The following is a 22773-nucleotide window of genomic DNA, read 5'->3' as shown; positions in this document are numbered from 1 at the left end:
CACAGTCCCCCCTCATTAAACTCTCATATTCATTTATTCTCTACCTTTAATTCTTTATTTTCCTCACATGATATTTTTTTTTAATGAGAATGTTGTTATACACTATTTTTTGTGTATATAACTATATATCTTGGTTGTAGATTTTTTATTTTTAAATTTAAATTCTCTAAATTTTAAATTTTTATTTAAAAAATAAAATATAATTTTTTATTTTTAAATATTTTTTTTATATTTTTTTAGTCACACTTATAAAATAAATAATAAAAAATTATATTTTATTTTTAAAATAATTCAAAATTTAAAAAATTTAAATCTTTATTTTAAATTATAAAATAATTATAAACAGTAAAAAATAAGAAAAAAATTCATTTTTAATATCATAAAAAATATATATTTTAGAGAAACAATATTTATACTACTTTTCCTATACATGTTTATCGTATATATTTGTTAATAATAACAAAGATAATTTTTTATCTTTTCTTCTTATCGAATCAGGTTAATATCAAAAGTATATATTAAGAGGAGCGTACACAAAGAAAATACATATAATATTTTTTTTTATATTTAATAGTGTATTAAAGGAAAGTGCAAATATACTTTTTTTTTTTACGAATTTCGTAACTTAAGTTAAAAAATTACAAATAAGAATACTTTTTTTTAGGAATTTCGTAACTTTTTTTATTAAAGAATATGTTTTTATATATTTTTAATACACTAAACAGTAATGCAATGATATTTTATTTCTTTTTTTTTTCAATTTTAAAATAGAGGAAGTATTCTGTATTCATTTCAATATGTTTTTCAAAATCAACAAATTAAAACACAAAATATTTTAATAAATGAAATGAATGTATAAAATTATTATTACAGAAAATTAATTTTTTATTGTTATCTAATTAAAAGATTCAAAATTATGATTTTATCTAATCACTCTTAAGTCTTAATAAAACTATTTTATTCAAATGAGTGAAATAATTATTTTGACAAAATAAAATAAAATACTAAGCATTATCCAAAACAAGAAAGGCTTTTTTTTTTTCATTTTTTTTGTTCAAGTTTTGTATGCTTCCTAATCTCTCTCATAAATCTCAGAAACATCACATTGCATCATCATCAAAACCCCAAGAAGGAGGAGAGATAAACCAAAAAAAAGAAGATATTTTTAGAGAGAGAAATTGAGCACAGCCCTACAAAAATATGCAACTAGATAAGGACTTATGCTTGTGTAGCTGAAAAAAACAATACCATTTCTCATTTCCCTTTTCTTTCTTAATTTTTCCTTGTTTTGTTTTCCCTTATTATTTTCCATTGTTGTAGAATAGTTTTTGCTTTGGAAAGCTTGCTTCTTTCACTCTCTGCAAGTGCAACACCTTTGCACCACAGAGAATAAGGAGAGAGAAAAACTAAGACTGTTGTAACATTTTTTTTCTACTAAAAAAAAAAAAAACTCTAGCTTCCTTTTTCTTCTTCTTCACAGGTTGGAACAACTTTTGGGTTTGCATCACACACACCCTTTTTGATCTTGTCCACAAAAATGTAAGCATGATCTCTTCTTCTTCTTCTTCTTCTTCTTCATGCACTTTGAAGCCCATGTTGCATTATCTTTTCCATGTAAATGGGGTGTTGTAACTGTTCATACTTTCACCACAATTCACCAAAGTTTGAAACTTTACAAGTTTTCTTCTATGTGAGTTTTTAGCTCCTTTACTGTGTGCTGTGGTGTTTAGTGCACTTATTTTGAACCTGGGTTTGAAAGCATTTATGGCATTGACTTGAAGTAATTTTTTTCATTGTTCATTATCTTTCTTTTCTTTTTTGAGATTTTTTTGAGTGTTTACATTGAAATATTGAAGCCTTATCTGTAACGGATCATGCACATGTGGTTGCCTTGGAAAATTGCTTAGTGTTTAAGGTTTATAGTGGAAGTTGGTAAGAATGGACCAATTTTATGTTCATATGGTCCTTATCTTAAACATGAAGCTTCTTTCTTGTTTCTTAATTCTTAATAGTTTGGTAAGCTGTAAAAATAGCTTGTTTTATTCCTTTTGTCTCATTTTAACCTTAAGAGAAAGAGTGTGTGTGTGTGTATATATACACACTGTTTTTGATGACTGATTCCCTTGTTTGTGTGGATGATACCTTCTTGGTTTTCCATCATTTTCTCTAATCTATCTTCTACTTTATTCTTGTCTTATATATGTGTGGATGCATATGAGTCTTTAGTCCCTTTCCTTATCCTTAAAATGTAAACTAATTTTTGTGTTAAACCATCATTGTGAATCTCTCTAGGAAGAGTGTTAGTTTGATATCAAGGACTTTGCTTTACAGTTTATTTATTTTAAGCTATTTTTTAATTTATCTTTTTGGACACTTTAATTGGTCAATGTACACATTTAATTTCCTATAATTTTTTCTTTTTGGTGATTTTGTTTTGTACCTAAAATTTATATTTAAGTGCATTTGAGAACAGAACTTGGTGATAAGTTTTGGACTATTTGAGTATTTGGGGCTTTGAAGGTTTTCTTGTGGAATAAGTCAATTGAAGTAAATGCATGGATCATGGGGACCAAATGGCATCTTACTATATGCAGCAGAGAGGAATACCTGGTTCTGGAGCACAGCCCGAGTTTTCGGCCGGAATCCGGTCGCTGTCTAGCCCCAACCTACCATTTCAATCCGGCATTGGCAGTGGTGGATCAATTGGATCCACTATACAGCTAGAATCTTCGGGGATTTCGACCCATGGTGTCAATGTTGGTGCTCCTCCGGGGGTACCGCCTGGGGAACCTGTCAAAAGGAAGAGAGGAAGGCCAAGGAAATATGGGACTGATGGAACTGTGTTGGCTCTTACACCAACTTCGTCGAGTCATCCCGGAACCATGACGACACCAGGCCAGAAACGGGGCCGTGGACGGCCCCCTGGGACTGGGAAGAAACAGCAATTGGCATCACTTGGTATAAATCTCTGTTGCCACTTTTAGTTTTAATTGTGTTAAATATGATTGTTGGTTGAAGCTAAAAGTGTTACATGGTTTCAAATTTTTAGTGTTTAAATATTTGGAGTTGAATATTATTACTTTTATATATATTTGTAGCTGCCTTAGGTGATTTGATCATGTAACGAGAAGACGCAGAAAAGCTAAGTAAGATGATCAAATGGAAGAGATCTAGAAAAGAATGAAGATATAACCATTAAAAGAGCCTATTAGTAACTTGATTATAAACATGGTTTATGATAAGAGCTGTGGAATAGTTTGATCTACGTAGCTGACTCCACCCAATGGAAAAGCTTCTTGTTGTTCATATACTTTCCGTAATGATGAAATTTCTAACTTGGTATACAATTACATAAACTGTATACCATACATTTTTGCACTCCAAGCTGGTGAACATCTAATAATACCTCATTTAGAACTTACTATTTATGATAACTTTGTGGGTTACTTATTTGCAGGTGAGATGATTTCTGGTTCGGCTGGGATGGGATTCACTCCTCATGTCATCAACATAGCAAGTGGAGAAGTATGTCACCTTTTTCTTTTTGGATTTCAATAAGAAATTGTGGTTATCACTAACCTATTAAACTTGTTTATTCTTATTAACCCGTTGAGTCAGCCACTGATGCAAATATCAGCTTCGGCTGCCTATATCATACCTTTTGGGTGTGGTCCTTTCCCGGACCTTGCGTTATGCATCAGGCTGCCTTTTTTATTGTTCTTCATATACTATTATGCACCACTATCACAAGACTTTTAAAGCAACAAGAATCCTAAATGAATTTTGCATTTGTGAACAAATATTATAAATTTCTGAATTATGTATTTTCTTTCAATTACATGAAATTTTAAGTAAAATATCGATATAATTATATTGGCAGCCAAAGTTTGGCATTTGATGCTGTGAAAAAAGCACTGTGTTCAATTGGTCTCTTGAATTGGTTATAAAGCTATGTATAAAATACTTAGCATATCTTCTTATTTATACCATTACAATAAAATAATATGGCATTATTTTCTCGCATTCAAGATTCAACCTTGAACCTTTTTGGTTTGAGCCATATTTTCTGACATTTATCTAAATATTGGAGAATTCTTCTTTTGAAATTTGTTTTTCTTTTCCTGTAGGACATTGCAACGAAAATTATGGCATTTTCTCAGCAGGGGTCTAGATTTGTGTTTATTTTGTCTGCCACCGGTGCTGTTTCCACTGTCACACTTCGCCAACCTTCAACTTCAGGTGGCTCAGTCACATATGAGGTTTGCACTATCTAAGATCATGATTGGTTTCGTTAATTTCCTTCTATTTTAAAGCTCTGGGTATGATTTTGAACTTTGTTAACTGAATCCAACTTTCAAAGTCCAACCGAACTTCGTTGCAAAAAGAAAAATAATGGATTCTCCAACATATGCATCTGCATATCCATGCATATATGGCACCATCCATCCCCATGTCACAAATTTATCTTAGTATGCATTCTACTCCTTTGTTGGATTCTATGTACCATAACAAATGAGTATTTTTGCATTATGATAAATTAGTTATATATTCATATATGCATATTAAATTATTGGTGAACTATTTGGCCTTTGTAGGGGCGTTTCGAGATATTGTGCCTGTCAGGCTCTTACTTGCTTACTGATAATGCTGGATCACGCAATCGAACTGGCGGACTAACTGTTTCCCTTGCTAGTCCTGACGGACGAGTCATTGGCGGAGGAGTTGGGGGAGTGCTCATTGCATCAAGTCCTGTTCAGGTAACAACAATTTCAATGCTTCCATAACATTGAATAAAGTAAAATCCATTTAACAGTTCATTTTGTTAGAGACTAATTTGTCCGGTTTAAAATCGATGAGGATCATTTTGGGGATTTGCTCTATTGAATATATCTCATTACTACAATTAAATGAAAGATTTCTATCTAAGTACTAGAATTTGGAAGACTTATGATGTTAGAATAGATCCATTCCTATTCTCCTTTGGTATATTTTTTGGTTGCTATAGACTAAACTAGTCATGACTATAGGTGATAGTTGGAAGCTTTATATGGGGTGGATCAAGAACAAAGAAGAAAAAGGAAAGCTCAGAAGGGGTAGAAGCTGCTATGGAGTCGGACCACCAACCGATTCACAATCCGGTTGCACTAAACAGCATTTCGCCGAATCAAAATCTTACTCAAACCCCATCTTTGAGTCCGTGGCCGGCGTCGCGTCCTTTGGACATGCGTAATTCCCATGTTGACATTGATTTAATGCGTGGGTGACAATTTATTTTTATATACACTAGTAGTGTGTATATATTTCAAGGTTGATGGTTGATGGTTGATGGTTCATGGTTGCTCATCTAATTTTTCTTGTAGTATTTAATGACAGAATGGGAAGTAGCAACAACAGAGTAGAAGCAAAGCTGACTTTTGCAAATTGATAAGTCTAACTTATCCACCCATTATTTGACTTGGGTTTGTACTTTTTACTCATATTTTTGTAGTTGTGAGGAATTTTAATTTCATGTTTCTTAATTGGTAATGTTGCAATTTTTATCTTATCTTAAAAATTGGAAAAAGATGGCATCATGTGATTTAGGTGGGTCTAAGAGAATCAATTATGACATGTAATCTCAATGTGAATTTTTCTCCGAATTATTTTTGGATTTAAGTTTTAGGATTTAGCGATTAATAAGCCGAAAGCATGATGTGAAAACTGTAGGGAATGTGAATGTTTAGCTCTAATGATGGCAATAGTGAATCCTAGTGATCCAATGTTCATTCATGATCAAATTAGTGTTAACTGAAAACAGTACAAACAAAAGGGTATTCAAATCATGGTCCTTTTCTAATATTTTAAGAAAGTTACTTCTTTTCATTTTTTTTCTTCATAAATTTAATTAATCTATAGTTGTCTACCATTGGATGAATGTATGTTTAATGTGTCAGTTTGATTTACAAGTAAATTTGAGTCCATAAAAAAAAATTATCTTGTTTTTCATGTGATAATATTTTAATTTCTAATTTATAGATAACTCAAGCTAGTATGTAACCGTAGTTAGTGTTAAAAGAGTACATAATTTATGATTAGTTAGTGAAATCAAAAGGTACAGCTATCTAGCAATCAATTACAGAAAGAAGAAATTGAAGTTTTCATAACATAGAGGAGAATCTTGATTTTGCATCAAATCCATTTACTGGTCAACAATTTTGGCGACCCCCACATGCATTGGATAATGCCACAGAGGGTGAGTCCTTGGAATAGTGTTAAGATAAAATCATTTATGATGGTGCAGTATAGATAAAATAATTTTTGTCTTGTGACTGTTGTACATAGGCATTATAAGAAATAAAAGCTGCCAAAACATGGCTAAAAACAGTACTCTAAATTTTACCTTAAGTTCATAAGAGGGCCCTCTAATTCTCTGGTGATTTGAGTGTAAATAGTTATAACTTATACAAAGTAAACGCTTGAAATATGGAAATTTTTTTCCCTTTTTTTTTTTGTATTTTGAGAACAAATAAAAATTTTTATTCTATGTTATTTATTTTGTTTTATCTCAATAATATGGATGATGGATCAGTTTAAGATGAGTTTTTATTTTATTTTATTTTTTAAAATTTAAATTTAAAAATAATAGTGAAATCTATAATACTAACATAGAAGACAAATTAATAAATCACAGTATTTTAAATATATTCCATGAAAATATGACTTTTGAGTCTTTTTTACTATATTCTATGACTCAAAAGGTATATTCTAACTTTAATAAATGGATCAATATTCTATTTAGTTAAACTTTTTCTTACAAAAGATATAAGAAAGACTGAAATTGGTTTAATTATTTTAGAAGGCCTTACATTTTTACTTGGTTCTTAGTTTTTTTTTTTTTTTTTATCAAAAATAGAGAGATTTCAACCCTCAACTTTTTAGATGAGTATGAGGAGACTATACTATTTGAGTTATAACTCATTGGCAATTCTTATATATAGTTTTAAATATTTTTAGTTAAACCCTTCAGTATACAAGTTGTGTATGTGTTCAAACATATGTGCTAGAAAAAAATAGAACTAGAACCTATAATGATAATTTTATATATATGAGAAATTTAAAAAATCTTTTTTGTACACTAAAATTAGTCACTAAAATCAGCCATCAATGTTGATCTTGCCTGGAAAATAGGTCGGTTTTTACGCCTTGAGATCAGCCGAGCTATATGCTACAAGGTTGGACGTCTGTCCCTCAGGGTCCGAGCTTCTGGTGTTCGTTGTAAGGTATGAGAACGTGAGCAATGCAGAGGAGGTGGAATGTACCTGCAAAGGCACTCCGATGCTTAAGTCAGTAATGGTGTCAAGTTCGGAATCGAATCAAAAAGATACTTTACCTTCTCTTTTATAGATATTTTCTCGTCCGTTGCATCTTTAGATGATTATTTGTCCGTTTCTGATGATTGGTTTGGTAACCGACTTTATCCTTACCGTTTGGGACATCGGTTATAATAATATTGATTTTGCCGAGTTATAACTCATAAGGGTCGAATAATAATGGAAAATGACGAGTTATGATGATGTCTGGTTATGAGGCTGAGTTATGATTTGTATTAATGGTGACCATATCATAGCCCCCAAGCTTAGCCTGAGGAGGATTTTAATGAAGCAGGTTGAGCTTTATTTTTGATGAGTTATAACTCGGCTTGCGTGGGTTAGTGGATGAGCCCCCAGATCAACTTACTTCATTAAAAGATGGTTAAGCGTTTTGAATTTTGGGTACGTGGGGAGTCGTGTCCGTTATTTTCTGATGAAAGAGAAAGAATGATGGTTGCATTTAAGTTTGGTGATTCCCAATGTTGGGTTCGCTGTTTGATGTGGCTTTGGGAGTGGGGGTTATTATTTGGAACTTTCTGTCCCTTTAATTGCCTGAATCGCTTCAGATTTTTCGTTGGTTTTTGTTGGCTGTTTATTATATGCTTGCTTCTTTGAAGAATGAGCAAGAGAGGTATGAGTCTCCTTTCCTGTTTCTGATCCATTTTTGCGTTTTCTTCTCTCATTCTTCTTCTTTCTGTTATTCTGATACTGTCTTTGACGCTAATGGGTTTTGAGAAAGAGAAAAAGGATAAGGTGGATTGGTCTTATGATTGGGTGGGGGAAGATGTTAAATCACGGGTTTCACTGTTTTCTGATGATGCGGCGGTGAAGGAGGTGGATGTGAATAGAATAGTGAGGGCGGGTTCTGGGGTGAAGGTGGAATTGTTACCATGTAGTGTTAATGATAGGATTTATCACCGAGAGTGGGGGTTTGGGTTCTTCTACATGCACAGTTGTGTGCTTGAAGAGTTGCGGGTTAGGCTTCCGTTTACTGAGTTTGAGTGTCAGATTCTTAAGCAGCTCAACTGTGCTCCTTCACAGCTTCATCCTAATGGGTGGGCTTTCCTGAGATCCTTTGAAGTTTTGATGGAATATCTAGAGGAGGTGCCGTCTGTGGATTTATTCTTTTCTTTATTTCAAGCTAAAGGGATTTGGAAGGGGGGGTGGGTGAACTTCAATAGTACTCCGGAATTTGGGATTTTCAAACTTTATAAGTCTTCTTTTAAAGACTTCAAAGAGATGTATTTTAAAGTCAGGAGTCCAGAGGAGGATTTCCCGTTTTTTATTGATGAAAATCTTGCTGAGAAATTTCCTCTCTTTTGGTGCTCGGAGCCGCAAAATATACTCGGCCCAGAGGTGATATCGCCGAGGAATGAGTGTCTGATAGAGTTTTTGGTGGAGAATGTTGATCGGAAAAATTTGATATTGATGTATGAGTTGCTGAAGTGGGAGGATGATAAAGTTGCTGTTGTAGAGTATTTAGGTGAGTTTTTAGGGTTTACATTAATGTCCGCCCCCTTTTTTTCTGAGAAATCTAACACGAATTGGTTGCTGTAGGTGGAAAGTATCCGGGCGTTTCTGCTGCATCTCTGAGGACGCGGTTCAAAAATAAGAATCTTGAGAAGGAGGTATCGTCATCAAATGCCGAGAAGGTTGTTGGGACTGGCGAGGTTTCGCAGCCTCGTCAAGGGCGGAGGAAGGTGATTGTGAAGAAGAGAAAGAAATCCGACCTTGTGGAGCTATCAGATGATTCTGATGAAAAAGAGTTAGCTGTCCCTCTGGAAGAGATACAGGCCTTTATGGGAAATCAAAAAAGGCTTCACGAAGTTTCTGAAGAGAGCGAGGCATTTTCGGTGTGGGGAAAAGAGTATCCTTACATGGCTGTTGTGGACGAGTATTGTCAATCGTCTGCTGATGTGACTCTTGCAAAGGAGGTTGGGGATATGGCCATTGGTCAATATATGCAGGTAATAAGTTACTGATTTTTCCTTATTTTTCCTTTGGTAGTCTTATGAGTTTATTTTGCTTTCTAGGTTGTTGGGCTGCGCCTTGCAAGTCTTGGGCGAAGTCAGGAGTTGAAATATAAGGGAGTTGCTTCTGAAAAGGGGGAGGTTTCTGTTTTGAAGGAGGAGTTGGTTAAGTGTAAGAGTCTTGCTGCTGAGCTTCAAGCTCGTTTGACTGAGACTGAGAAGTTGCTGAAAGAGACTAAGGAGAGTTATTCTAAGGATGTTGAGGATTTGAAGAAAAAGGAAAGCGATTTGGTGAACGTGCAAAGTTGTCTGATTGAGGTGACTGCTCAGTTTAAGGATATGGAGAAGAAAAAGGCGGATGAGATTTTGGATTCGTTTGTTGAAGGTTTTGAAAGGGCAAGGTTGCAGGTTAAGTTTTTGGTTCCGGATGCCGATATTTCTGGCATGGATCCTGGGAAGATAGTTCGAGATGGTCAGCTTATTGAAGATGATGGGGATGCAGAGGATGGGGCTGACAACGTTTAGAAAAAATTTCTTTTGAACTTGTTTTGTATATGTTTAATTTGAATGTGTATTGTAAGTTGATAACAGTATGGCTCTTGTTTTTTGAACTTTTGTTAGATTGACTTGTTTGAATGTTTAATTTGGTGCTCTTTATAAAAGTTGTTTGTGACTGTTCGGATGTTTTTCCGAGTTTATTGGTTTTTCTGGTTTGAGTATGTTATTTGATTTGTAGCTTAAACGAGTAGTGGTATTTGTCCGAGCTGTATGGATAGATTGATAAGATCAATTTGATAGAGTAGCAAAGATAAGACATTGTTCGTCTCATTTATATTTGAACCTTTTACATACAAAGGTGCAGGTAGGCTAGCCTCGTTAAAACCTCTCCAAGCAAAACCCTTTGGGATAAAATCTTGGTAGTAGGAAAAAGAGTACAAGCATGTCCCTGTCTTTTTAACTATAAAATTTCTTTAAGGAAGACACGTTCCATGTGTTAGGCAAGATTTTTCCATCTAGTGACTCTAGTTTGTATGCTCCTTGGCCGAGTGCTTTAGATACTCGGTATGGGCCATCCCAATTGGCTGCGAGCTTTCCATATGTTGGTGGTTTCCGAGCAGTTTCTGTTTTGCGGAGGACTAAATCTCCTGTGACGAAGGATCTGTTTCTGACCGTCTTGTTGTATTGTCGAGCTATTGCTTGCTGCGCTGCGCGTTGCCTCAATGTGGCGATTTCTCTGACTTCTTCGATGACGTCGAGCTCGGATCTCCGAGCTTCGTCTTGATTGGTGATATAAGTTCGGATAGAGTTCTGGGAGATCTCCAGTGGTATCATGGCCTCTGAGCCATATACCAATCGGAATGGCGTCTCCTTTGTTGATGTTTGTGGGGTGGTGTTGTATCCCCAAAGGACTTCAGGTATTAGCTCAGCCCAGAGTCCTTTGGCGTCATCTAGTTTCTTCTTTAGTGCATGTAAGATGACCTTGTTTGCAGCCTCAGCTAGTCCGTTCGTTTGGGGATGTTCGACAGAGGCGAAATGTTGCTTTATTTTTAGATTCTGCAAAAAAGTTTGAAATTTCTGATCGGCGAACTGGCGACCATTGTCAGTTGTAATATGCTTAGGTATGCCGAAACGGCAAATAATGTTTTTCCAAACAAATGTAATCATTTGTTGTGATGTTATTTTCGCTAAAGGTTGGGCCTCCACCCATTTGGAGAAATAATCAATGCCGACAATAAGAAATTTTACCTGGCCCGGTGCCGTAGGGAATGGCCCGAGTATATCTAGACCCCATTGGTTAAATGGCCAACTAATGTCCGAGTGATGTAACTGTTCGGCAGGTATGTGTATCAGTGGTGCATGTATTTGGCAATTGTTGCATGACCTGATTTTATGTTGGCTGTCCTGCTGCAAAGTTGGCCAGAAAAACCCTGCTCGAAGGATCTTTGATGCTAAGCTCCGAGCTCCTGTATGGGTGCCGCAGATTCCTTCATGTGCCTCGGCTAAAGCTATGTCGGATTCGGATTTGTTGAGACACTTGAGTAGGGACCGAGTATAACCTCTTCGATACAGTTCTCCATTGAGGATTGTGAAGGAGGATGCTTGCCGTCGAAACTTTTTATTGTTTTCGACCCCTTCTGGTACAACACCTGTTTCTAGATAGTGTATGAAGTCGTTCCTCCAATCTGTTACCTGTGAGACACTTAACACGTTTATCAGAGTAACAGTGGGTGATGTTATTGTGAACTGTTGTAGTGTAGATAGTTTGGACTAAGTACTGCCGAGCTTAGATAAGAGATCTGCTCTCTGATTTTGTTCACGTGGTATATGTTCTATTTCAAATTTGACAAATTTCTGTGATAATTTCTTTATTAATAGCAAGTATTTAGAGAGTAGAGGATCTTTTACCTGAAAGAGGTCATTTACCTGATGTACGACTAACAAGGAATCACAATATACCTTGATCGTCGATATTTGAAGATCTAAGCAGAGTCTGAGTCCGGCGAGTAATGCCTCATACTCGGATTGGTTGTTGCTTGCCTTGAAAGCTAAGTGTATTGAGTGTTCCAAGATGAATCCATCTTCGGCTTCGAGACGAATTCCTGCACCACAACCTCCGTGATTCGAAGAGCCGTCCACGTATAAAATCCATTGTTTTGCATGATCTTCCTCGGATGGTATTGTAAGCTCGGCAATGAAATCCGCTAGGAATTGTGACTTGATAGGTCCTCTGGGGTGGTATCTGATGTCGAACTCGGATAGTTCGACTGCCCATTTTATTAGTCGTCCTGCAATTTCTGGTTTGTGTAGCACTTGTCTTAATGGGTGATCGGTTCTGACATGGATAACGTGGCTCTGGAAGTAAGGTCGGAGACGTCGCGCCGAGAATATAAGTGCTAACGCGAGCTTCTCGATCCTTGGATAATTGAGTTCGGCCTGCTGGAGAGTTTTGCTAACAAAGTACACTGGATGCTGAACTTTGTTTCTCTCTGTAACAAGGGCTGAACTTATCGCCCAATCTGTAACTGACAGATATAGAAATAAATCTTCCCCTTGTAGGGGTTTTTGTAGAATCGGAGGTTGTGAGAGTGTTGTTTTTAATTTTGAAAAGGCCTTCTCACAATCGTCGTTCCACTCGAATTTATTTTTCTTTTTAATTGTTTGGAAAAAAGGAACAGAAGTTGAAGCAAGGCAAGGAACAAATCTGGAAAGTGCAGCGAGTCGTCCTGTTAGGCGTTGGACTTCCTTGACTGTTTTAGGGCTGGCCATTTCCAGCACTGCTCGGCATTTGTCTGGATTTGCCTCTATTCCCCTGCATGTTAGTAAAAAACCCAAAAACTTACCCCCTTGAACTGCGAATGCACATTTCTCGGGGTTGAGACGCATGTTGTACTGGCAGATCTGGCCGAATATTTCCGTAAGGTCGCTGATGTGGTTATCCCCGATTTTTGTTTTGGCGACCATATCGTCGACATAAACTTCGATATTCCTGCCGATTTGTCTAGCGAACACCTTATCCATAAGGCGTTGGTAAGTTGCACCTGCGTTCTTTAGTCCAAATGGCATAACTTTATAACAATAGTTACCAAAATCAGTGATAAAAGCGGTTTTATTTTGATCAGAGGGGTGCATCATTATTTGATTGTACCCTGAATACGCATCCATAAAACTTAGAGTAGCGTAGCCTGAGGCATTGTCTACTAAAAGAGTCTATGGATGGTAGAGGGTAAGAATCCTTTGGGCATGCTTTGTTTAAATCAGTGAAATCGACGCACATGCGCCACTTACCATTTTGTTTCCTTACCATTACCACATTTGCTAACCAGGTGGTGAATCTGATTTCTTTGATAAATTCGGCGTTGATGAGCTTTTGTGTTTCTTGCAGTGACGCTTGCTTTTTCTCTTCGCCGAGCTTGCGTTTCTTCTGTTGCACTGGTCGGATTGCCGAGTTTATTGCTAGTTCATGACTGATAACCTGTGGGTCGATTCCGGGCATATCTGATGGTTTCCACGCGAAAAGGTCGGCATTTTCTTGCAGGAAAGTTGTTATGGTCTGTAACTCCGATGCATCGATTGAGGAACCTACATATGTGAATTTATTAGGGTCATTGTTGAAGTATACTTTTTGTAGGTCATCTGAGGGTTTTGGCCGATCAAGGAAATCAGCTCTTGGGTCCAATTCGGCTAGCGTGTGCTCCTTTTGGTTGAGGCCGACGTTGTTGACTTGTTGTGTTGAGCGATTTTGGAATTTCATGCTGATGTTGTAACAATGCCGTGCCTCTTTATGGTCGCCATGTATTGTTGCAACCTGGTCGTCCTGCAGTGGAAACTTTACACAGAGATGAACTGTAGATACAATGGCGCCGAACTTATTTAAAAAGGGGCGGCCGAGAATAAGATTATATGGGCTGAAACAATCGACAACTAAATATTGAATATCATTAGTTTTTGAAAGGGGTTGCTCACCCAGTGTGGTCTGTAACCACACTGATCCGAGTATTGGAACTTGTTCTCCTGAGAAGCCGACCAAGTCGCCTCCTGTGGACTGTAGCACGTTGTCGCTGAGCTTCATCTTTTGAAATGTGGAGTAAAACAGAACATCGGCGCTGCTTCCGGGATCCAAAAGGACTTTTTTCACTAACAGGTCTCCTAGCTGGAGTGTGATTACCACAGGGTCGTCCAAATTCTGTATGTTAGAGTTAAAGTCGGCATGTGTGAAAGTGACTTCTGGTTGTTTAATGATTGGTACATCTTGTTTTGGTCCGTCTACCGAGCATATTGCTCTGAACGATCTTTTTCTTGCCGAGTTTGAGTAACCTCCACTTGCGTATCCTCCTGAAATACAATTGATTATACCTCGTGGTCTTTCATATTGGTTTGAAGATGCCTTTTCTTTTCCTCGGTTTTGTTCAGGGAGATCGTTTGTTGTGGAACTAGGGCCACGCTTTTGGATGTGACCGCCAATGTATTTGTCTAGGTGTCCTTGTCTTGCTAGTCGTTCTAAAAGATCTTTGGCAACCACACAATCGTCGGTATTATGGCCGTGTTTCTGGTGGAAAGCGCAGTACTTTGATTTGTCCACGTTCTTTGCATCTTGGTATGTGCCGGCCTTTCTTGGTGGCTTGATTAGTTTGGAGTTCAAGATCTCCTTTATTATGTCTTCCCTCTTGGTGTTGAACTGCGTGTAAGAATCAAAGCGAGGTGTTAGTTTAAAATTTTTCTTAATGGATGAGTTCTTATCTTCTTCACGGAAGTGTGACTTGTCAGACTTCCGAGCTTGTCTGAGTTCCTCGATGTCAATTTGTCCTTTTGCTTTCTCTCGGAATTCTGCTAGAGTCTTCGGTTTTGCTACTGCGATCGTTTCCTGGAACTTCCCGGGTCGGAGGCCGCTTTTAATTGCGTGCAGATGGACCTCGGGGTGGAGATCTGGTATGCTGATTGCGACCTTGGTAAAGCGAGTCATATAGTCCTTTAAGCTTTCGTTTGGTCCTTGCTTGATGGTATTCAGGTAATCGGAATCGTGCAAATATATTGCGGATCCGGCGAAATGTTCTTCGAATAACTTCGCCAGCTGATGAAAGCGCGAAATGGAACCTGCAGGCAAAGCACACAACCAATCAAGTGTAGGACCGTCTAAATAATTTGGAAAACAACGACATAAAACTTTATCTGATGCACCATTGACGATCATTATTGATCGGAATTTCTTTAGGAACTTCCTTGGGTCTCCGAGTCCATCATAAGGCGTGAGGGTCAATGGCAGGGTGAACCTCTTCGGCAGCTCGAAGTTCATTACTTCTTCCGTGAATGGGCCTACAAGGTCCTCGGACTCCTCTTTCTCGTCCTCGGGCTGCTGCTCTTCATGTTGAGCGGTATCTGAAACATGAGTCGGCTGGGACTGATGTTCCTCGTCTTCTGCTTGTTCGCGATGAGTATCGTTGTGTTCAATCCGAGCATGATTTAGCTCAGCAATTTGAGCAGCCATTATTTGGTTCTCGTCAGCCATCCGTTGGTTAGCTTGTTGGAGCTCAGCTACCATTTGCATGAGTTCGGACAGTGAAGGAGGTGGTACGTCAGCCATGGATGTAGATGGAAGTGATGGGACCAAAAGAAAAATTATGATTTCCTCGGCCCCACGGTGGGCACCAATTGATCTTGCCTGAAAAATAGGTCGGCTTTTACTCCTTGAGATCAGCCGAGCTATATGCTACAAGGTTGGACGTCTGTCCCTCAGGGTCCGAGCTTCTGGTGTTCATTGTAAGGTATGAGAACGTGAACAATGCAGAGGAGGTGGAGTGTACCTACAAAGGCACTCCGATACTTAAGTCAGTAATGGTGTCAAGTTCGGAATCGAATCAAAAAGATACTTTACCTTCTCTTTTATAGATATTTTCTCGTCCGCTGCATCTTTAGATGATTATTTGTCCGTTTCTGATGATTGGTTTGGTAACCGACTTTATCCTTACCGTTTGGGACGTCGGTTATAATAATATTGATTTTGCCGAGTTATAGCTCATAAGGGCCGAATAATAACGGAAAATGACGAGTTATGATGATGGCTGGTTATGAGGCTGAGTTATGATTTGTATTAATGGTGACCATATCAAATGTATTTGTGTATAAATACATGTGTAGTTTAATTTATTTTCAATGTGTATTTATATTCGGCCAGCATATATTTTAAACTTTGGTGGCTGATTTTAGTATACACGTCGTATAACTCGGAAAATTTGGAGTGCTATACTAAGCTAGAAGTAACAAAAAATAGAATATGTAAAAAGGCTCAAATATTTGACAACATATATTATGATACAAATAAGTTTACAAACAAAACAAAACATCACATAACATAATAATCATTAAATTACAACAAAGAAACACGAACATGTGAATGCACTTCAACCCATATGGATACAACATCAAGCATCAGACCAAGTAATGTCCATGCCACCCCATTGATCATGTGGTACACCCAATGCTTCCCAAACAGCCTTAGAGGCATCAACAATGTTGTTCTTACAAGGAGGTTGGTAATCATGGTCCTCATCACACCCCTTTCTTGAGTCACACTCATCCACCACCATCGCCACCACGCTCCTCCCATTCGCGCTGATCCTGATGTTGTTTAGACACCTGCTCTTGTTGTTGAACCATCCTGTTGACAGGGCTACTACCGGAGTGTCGTCCGGGTGGTACTTGTTGTCACACTCTGAAGGGCCGCCTCCGTCTCCACCTTTCTGGAAGCTGTTAAGTGTGAGGTAGGCCTTTGTTTGCCCGGTCACTTGTGGCGAACATTCATAGGTTGTGTATACCTTGCCTTGCAAGCAACAATCCGAATCATCTTCTTGGTTGCACTGTCCTGGAGGAGGTTTCTTCCCTATGATTCGGCCGCTTGGGCGACATTTTTGTGCTTCGGAGAACAAGCAATTTGTGATAATTATAAAAGTGATGAGGAAAATTAAGGGTGCCTTTGAGCAAAAACTCTTCATTTTTTTTAATTGTTTCTTTAACCTTTTTTGCACCTCTATATTATGTGTCTCTTCTTTTGTAGTTTTTATTTTGAGAAGTGAAGAGTTGATGCATATAGTGAGATTTGAAGGAGCATATATATAGAGAGGGTTAGAGTTAGACATTAATAACTAACTTGCACATCACGTAAATTCATTTGGTTATCATTGATTATTACATAAATGATCATTTTAGGGGTCAAGGAAACAAAGTTCGCTAATATTTATTGGAATGATTTTTTGGCTATTTGTTAATTTTGTTGGATTTTGAATGCAAAACGGTTACTTATTATATTAAAGAAGGAATTATGAAGTTATTAGTTTTGTAGTGATAAAAATTACAAATTTAATGATAATTTAATTTTTATTTTATCTTTTTCCAACTTTAAGTATACTCAGGATTTTCATTCAATTTCATTGATTTTTTTTTTGTTAGTAGTTTTCTGTTGTAATAAATACATTGAATTTACTATTTTTTTTTCCAATTAATAATGGGCAATTTTAATTCTAACCATTTATATTCATATTTATTTATTTATTTTTGGGGGTCATCGAATCACCTTTGTTTTTTGGTTATGAACCAATGATCTTTTATTAATAGTCCTATTTTCTGGGCCTATTATTTATTTAGAGGTATCAGCTTAAGCCCAACTACAAAATGGACTAAGTACGGTTTCGTCCAAATTATTAGCTGTAGTTATTACCAAAAAAAGAAATTATTAGCTGTAGACTGTAATTTAAAAATGAACTATATTTGGGTTTGGATAGGGTTGAAGAGGTTAGTCCAAGACCCAAAAAAAAAAAAACTATATTGCGTGCTCATCTTATATTTTATTTTGGTTTCCTGTTTTTGAAAAATTAGTGTTTTAGATTTTTAACTATCTAAGTTTAAATAATTATAATTATTAATTATTAATTATATATTTTTAAAAAATAAAATTTAAATAATCACTAATTAATAATAATTTAAAAATTAGAATTATCAATTAATAATAAATTAATTAATAATTAATTGATTGGGTGTTAGTTACTTAGCAAAGTTCTACCATGATAAGTTCAATTGGACCATTGGAGCAAATTAAATATGAGCACATCCAAAGTACATATGTTAGAAGGTTTTGAAGTGAAACTACTAGAACAATCATACTTATTTTCTCAGTCCAACTTTGAAATTAAATTATGAACCCGATCTGCAGCAACACTAATAACCAACGCAGAATGAAATGTTGAATTTTATTATTATTAAAATTTATTTTTTCAGTTGATGTCAATTAATTTTTAAAATTTTAAATTTTAAATTCAAATAAAAAACTATAATTTTAAATTCTAAACCTTAAATTTTACCACTAAACTACTAAAACTCCTCCAAAAAGTTAGATTAAACAAATAATTTTATAATAAAAAATTGACTAATATTAATAAATGAAATAAAATGTCATTGATGTTGTGATAAGGATAACTACGTGGATGCCCATTCCTATGAGAAGCTAACATTCTCAAGATAGATTATAATTAATAATGTTGAAGAAAGTTAGACTTTCACAAGTATAAATAGAAGGCTTGATCAGAAGCCATTTACATATCAATAAAAGCATTTTTTCTCTCTCTACGAAACTTTTCTTTCTCTTCATATTATAAATATAGTATTAATATATAAATCATAGTTATTATGGTAGGATGATATTAATAATAGTGAATATTAATACTAGAGTCTTTCATTTATATTTCTTTATTTTATCTTCCTTATTTAGTTATTTTATAACACGTTATCAGCACGAAGCTCTAAGAAATTTTAGGAAGACTCCAGGTAACAAATTTTCATTATGTCGAATCTCTTTCATCTTGAATTTAATGCTCTTAATATATCTGGAAACAATTATTTATCATGAATATTAGATGCTGAAATCCATCTTGATTCAATGGATCTTGAAGATACCATTAAGGCTGAAAATAATACATCCCAGAAGGATAAAGCCAAATTCATGATTTTCCTTCGTCATCATCTTGAAGTATGATTGAAAAATGAATATCCCACATTAAAAGATCCTGCAGATCTGTGGAAAGACCCTGAAAAAAGGTATAATCATGAAAAGACGGTGATACTTCCTCATGCCCGATATATTAGAAAAAAAAATTTCTTGACCTTCCATGCCTCGAATGTGCTCCTGCAGCAGCAGTATCGAGAAAAAGAATTTAAAAATTTTTGAGCTCTTGCTTTCTTGTTGCTGAACGCAACAATGAGTTGCTCTTAAGAAATTATGAAGCGCGCCCAGCTGGCGCCGCCCCATTTTCTGAAGTAAATGCGGCAAATTATAACCCCAGAAGAGGTAAATGGCAAGATTTTGGTAACAAAAAAAAAATTATGGAAGAAAAAGAAATTATGTTCATAAGAAAAGATCTCACCAGAAGTGGGATAAAGAAAGAAACAATGGGCAAAGTAAATCAATTAAGGATAAATGCTTCCGTTGTGGTGGAAAGGGCCATTGGTCACGTACCTGTCGTACCCCAAGGCACCTAGTTGATCTTTTTCAAGCATCATTGAAAAAGGCTGACAAAAAAAAAGGAAACAAATTTTGTTTCAAATGATGAAAATTCCACCACTCATTATGATGTATCTAATTTCTTTGAGGATCTTGAAGGAAATATTGGCCATTTGATTAATGATGGAATAGTTTAATATATGTGTTTGTTAAGTATTCATGTAAATAATTTTACTGTGCATGTACTTCTACTCATTTTATCATTATTATCATTTGTTCTTTGAAGAAAAATGGCAAGGACATATTCTGAAAATATTTGCCTTGTAGATAGTGCAAGTTCGCACACAATTCTTAAAAGTGATATATATTTTACCCATATTGTGCCAAAAGAGGAATATGTTAATACTATCATTGGCTCAGGCAATGTGATAAAAGGCTCCGGAAGAGCTATAATTTTGTTTCCTGGAGGAACAAAATTTATAATAAATAATGCACTATTATCTACCAAGTCCCTGAGAAACTTGTTGAGTTTCAAAGATATTCGCCGAAATGGATATCATATTGAAACGATGAATGAGGGAAATCATGAGTATTTATGTATCACAACTCATAATTTAAATAAAAAGATTATATTAGAAAAATTACCCTCACTTTCATCCGGGTTATATTATACCAAGATTAGTGCAATTGAATCACATGCCATTGTAAACCAGAAGTTTACTAGCCCAAATGAATTCATAATTTGGCATGATAGATTGGGTCATCCGGGGAACAACCATGATGAGGAGAATTATTGAAAACTCTCATGGACATTCACTAAAGAACCAGAAGATTCTTAAATCTAGTGAATTTTGTTGTGCTGCATGTTCTCAAGGGAAGTTAATTTTAAGGCCATCACCAGTAAAGATTGGATTTGAGTCCTCTGAATTCCTAAAAAGGATTCAAGGTGATATATGTGGACCTATTCATCCACCATGTGGATCTTTTAGATATTTTATGGTCCTAATAGACGCATCTTTAAGATGGTCACATGTGTGCTTATTATCTTCTCGCAACCTGGCGTTTGCGAGATTATTGGCTCAAATTATTCGATTAAAAGCACAATTTCCAGAAAATCCAATTAAAGCAATTCGTCTTGATAATGCTGGTGAATTTACTTCCCAAACTTTTGATGCTTATTGTATGGCTAATGGAATAAGTGTTGAACATCCAATAGCTTATGTTCACACGCAAAATGGGTTAGCAGAATCGCTTATTAGACGCCTCCAATTAATTGCTAGACCCTTGCTTATGAGAACAAATCTCCCAACCTCGGTTTGGGGGCATGCTATTTTACATGCCGCAACACTTATTCATTTGAGCCCAACGAGTTACCATCAGTTCTCTCCTATGCAATTAGCTTTTGGCCAGCAGCCAAATGTCTCCCATTTAAGAATATTTGGGTGTGCAATATATGTTCCCATTGCACCACCTAATCGTACCAAAATGGGACCCCAAAGAAAATTGGGGATATATGTTGGATATGATTCTCCCTCTATAGTGAGGTATCTTGAGATACAAACGGGAGATGTATTTAAAGCCCGGTTTGCGGATTGTCATTTTGATGAATCAAAATTTCCAACATTAGGGGGAGAGAATAAGCTTCCTGGAAAGGAACTTAATTGGAATGCATCATCGTTGATGCATTTAGATCCTCGATCAGGGCAATGTGAACTAGAAGTTCAAAAGATTATACATTTGCAAAGAATAGCAAATGAATTGCCTGATGCATTTTCCGATACAAAGAGGATAACTAAATCTTATATACCAGCGGAAAATGCCCCAATTCGAATTGATGTCCCAGTAGGACAAGTAGCCACTGAAGCAAATTCACGCCAGAAGCGTGGCAGGGCAGAAAATGCCCCAATTCGAATTGATGTCCTAGTTGGACAAACTGCCACTGAAGCAAATACACGCCAGAAGCGTGGCAGGCCTGTTGGTTCCAAAGATAAAAATCCTCGAAAGAAAAAAGAGGTAAATACGATTCCTGTTGAAAAAGACATAGTAAAGACACCTGCAGTTGTCCAAAATTCTGATATAACGCCAGAAGACGTTCAGGTACCTGAAAATTGTGAAAATGACGAGATCTCGATAAATTATGTCTTTACAGGAGAGAAATTGGACCGAAATAAGACAATTGTCAATGAAATATTTGCATATAATGTGGCATTAGATATCATGCATGAAAGTAAGGATCTTGAGCCAAGATCAGTCGAAGAATGTCGACAAAGAAATGATTGGCCAAAATGGGAAGCAGCCATGAAGGCTGAATTAGACTCACTTGCAAAACGTGAAGTCTTTGGACCTGTAGTCCGTACACCTGCAGATGTAAAACCTGCTGGATACAAATGGGTATTTGTGAGAAAACGAAATGAGAAAAATGAAGTTGTGCGCTATAAAGCCCGACTTGTGGCACAAGGTTTTTCACAAAGGCCCGGTATAGATTATGAAGAAACGTATTCCCCAGTAGTGGATGCGATAACATTGCGTTATTTGGTCAGTTTATCTGCATATCATAAACTGCATATGCATTTAATGGATGTGGTAACAGCCTATTTATACGGCTCATTAGATCGGGATATCTATATGAAAGTCCCCGAAGGACTAAAGATATCTAAACCATCCAATGAATATTCGCAAGGGTTATACTCAGTCAAATTGCAAAGATCTTTATATGGTCTAAAGCAATCTGGACGAATGTGGTATAATCGTCTTACTGAGTATCTGGCCAAAAACGGTTTCAAGAATGATGATATATGCCCGTGTGTTTTCATAAAGAAAACTGCTTCTGGATTCATTATAATTGTTGTGTACGTTGATGATTTAAATATCATTGGGACTCCTGAAGAGATTCCAACAATTATAAAAACTCTAAAAGAAGAGTTTGAGATGAAAGATCTTGGAAAGACTAAGTTTTGTCTCGGCCTGCAGATCGAGCATATAAAAAGTGGGATCTTTATTCATCAAACAACATACACAGAAAAGATCTTGAAAAGATTTTACATGGATAAGTCACATCCATTAAGTACCCCAATGATTGTAAGATCTTTAATTGTGAAAAAGGATCAATTCCGTCCTAAAGAAGAAAATGAAGATATCCTTGGTCCTGAAGTACCATATCTTAGTGCCAATTGGAGCGCTAATGTATCTTGCTAATAATACGCGACCTGACATATCATTTGCTGTGAATTTACTAGCAAGATATAGTTCCTCTCCAACCAGAAGACATTGGAGTGGAATCAAACAAATCTTTCGATATCTTCATGGGACGGTTGATATGGGTTTGTTTTATCCCTATGGATCCAAGTCACAATTAGTTGGCTATGCAGATGCTGGATACTTGTCTGATCCACATAAAGGGAGATCTCAAACAGGATACCTGTTCACATATGGTGGTACAGCTATATCTTGGAGGTCCACGAAACAGACG

At 36.3% G+C, this 22773-nt stretch overlaps 4 protein-coding genes across 6 annotated transcripts; 2 read left to right on the top strand and 2 right to left on the bottom strand.

Moving 5' to 3' along the window:
• Positions 1 to 1017: 1017 nt before the first annotated feature.
• LOC107634984 (AT-hook motif nuclear-localized protein 11) lies at positions 1018 to 5519 on the top strand. 3 transcript variants are annotated; one of them, XM_016338326.3, is made up of 6 exons: positions 1018 to 1539; positions 2474 to 2958; positions 3458 to 3525; positions 4128 to 4259; positions 4596 to 4757; positions 5028 to 5519. In XM_016338326.3, the coding sequence occupies exons 2-6, from the start codon at positions 2556 to 2558 to the stop codon at positions 5262 to 5264; spliced, it is 1002 nt and encodes a 333-aa protein (XP_016193812.1). In that variant the 5' UTR covers positions 1018 to 1539; positions 2474 to 2555; the 3' UTR covers positions 5265 to 5519. The 3 variants fall into 3 exon arrangements, with proteins under 3 accessions (XP_016193812.1, XP_016193815.1, XP_016193814.1); XM_016338329.3 differs by having other exon boundaries at positions 1029 to 1539; positions 2521 to 2958; XM_016338328.3 differs by having other exon boundaries at positions 1103 to 1539; positions 2459 to 2958.
• A 2553-nt stretch (positions 5520 to 8072) lies between these two features.
• Positions 8073 to 9844, top strand: LOC148569274 (uncharacterized). Its single transcript, XM_088483608.1, has 3 exons — positions 8073 to 8832; positions 8907 to 9316; positions 9383 to 9844. The coding sequence occupies exons 1-3, from the start codon at positions 8073 to 8075 to the stop codon at positions 9842 to 9844; spliced, it is 1632 nt and encodes a 543-aa protein (XP_088339734.1).
• A 429-nt stretch (positions 9845 to 10273) lies between these two features.
• On the bottom strand, positions 10274 to 15398 carry LOC110271591 (uncharacterized). The gene is made up of 3 exons (XM_088484972.1): positions 13106 to 15398; positions 11777 to 12966; positions 10274 to 11509 (listed from the first exon to the last, which is right to left on the bottom strand). The coding sequence occupies exons 1-3, from the start codon at positions 15396 to 15398 to the stop codon at positions 10274 to 10276; spliced, it is 4719 nt and encodes a 1572-aa protein (XP_088341098.1).
• Positions 15399 to 16236: 838 nt separating this feature from the next.
• On the bottom strand, positions 16237 to 16806 carry LOC107638051 (putative ripening-related protein 1). The gene has a single exon (XM_016341238.3). The coding sequence runs from the start codon at positions 16804 to 16806 to the stop codon at positions 16237 to 16239; it is 570 nt and encodes a 189-aa protein (XP_016196724.1).
• Positions 16807 to 22773: the final 5967 nt, after the last annotated feature.

The sequence above is a fragment of the Arachis ipaensis genome, chromosome B4, assembly GCF_059453495.1.
Source record: "Arachis ipaensis isolate K30076 ecotype BB chromosome B4, ASM5945349v1, whole genome shotgun sequence".
In the NCBI taxonomy this organism is placed as follows: Eukaryota; Viridiplantae; Streptophyta; class Magnoliopsida; order Fabales; family Fabaceae; genus Arachis; species Arachis ipaensis.
Note: the sequence above shows the minus strand (reverse complement) of the source record. Positions and strands in the feature narration are given on the sequence as shown.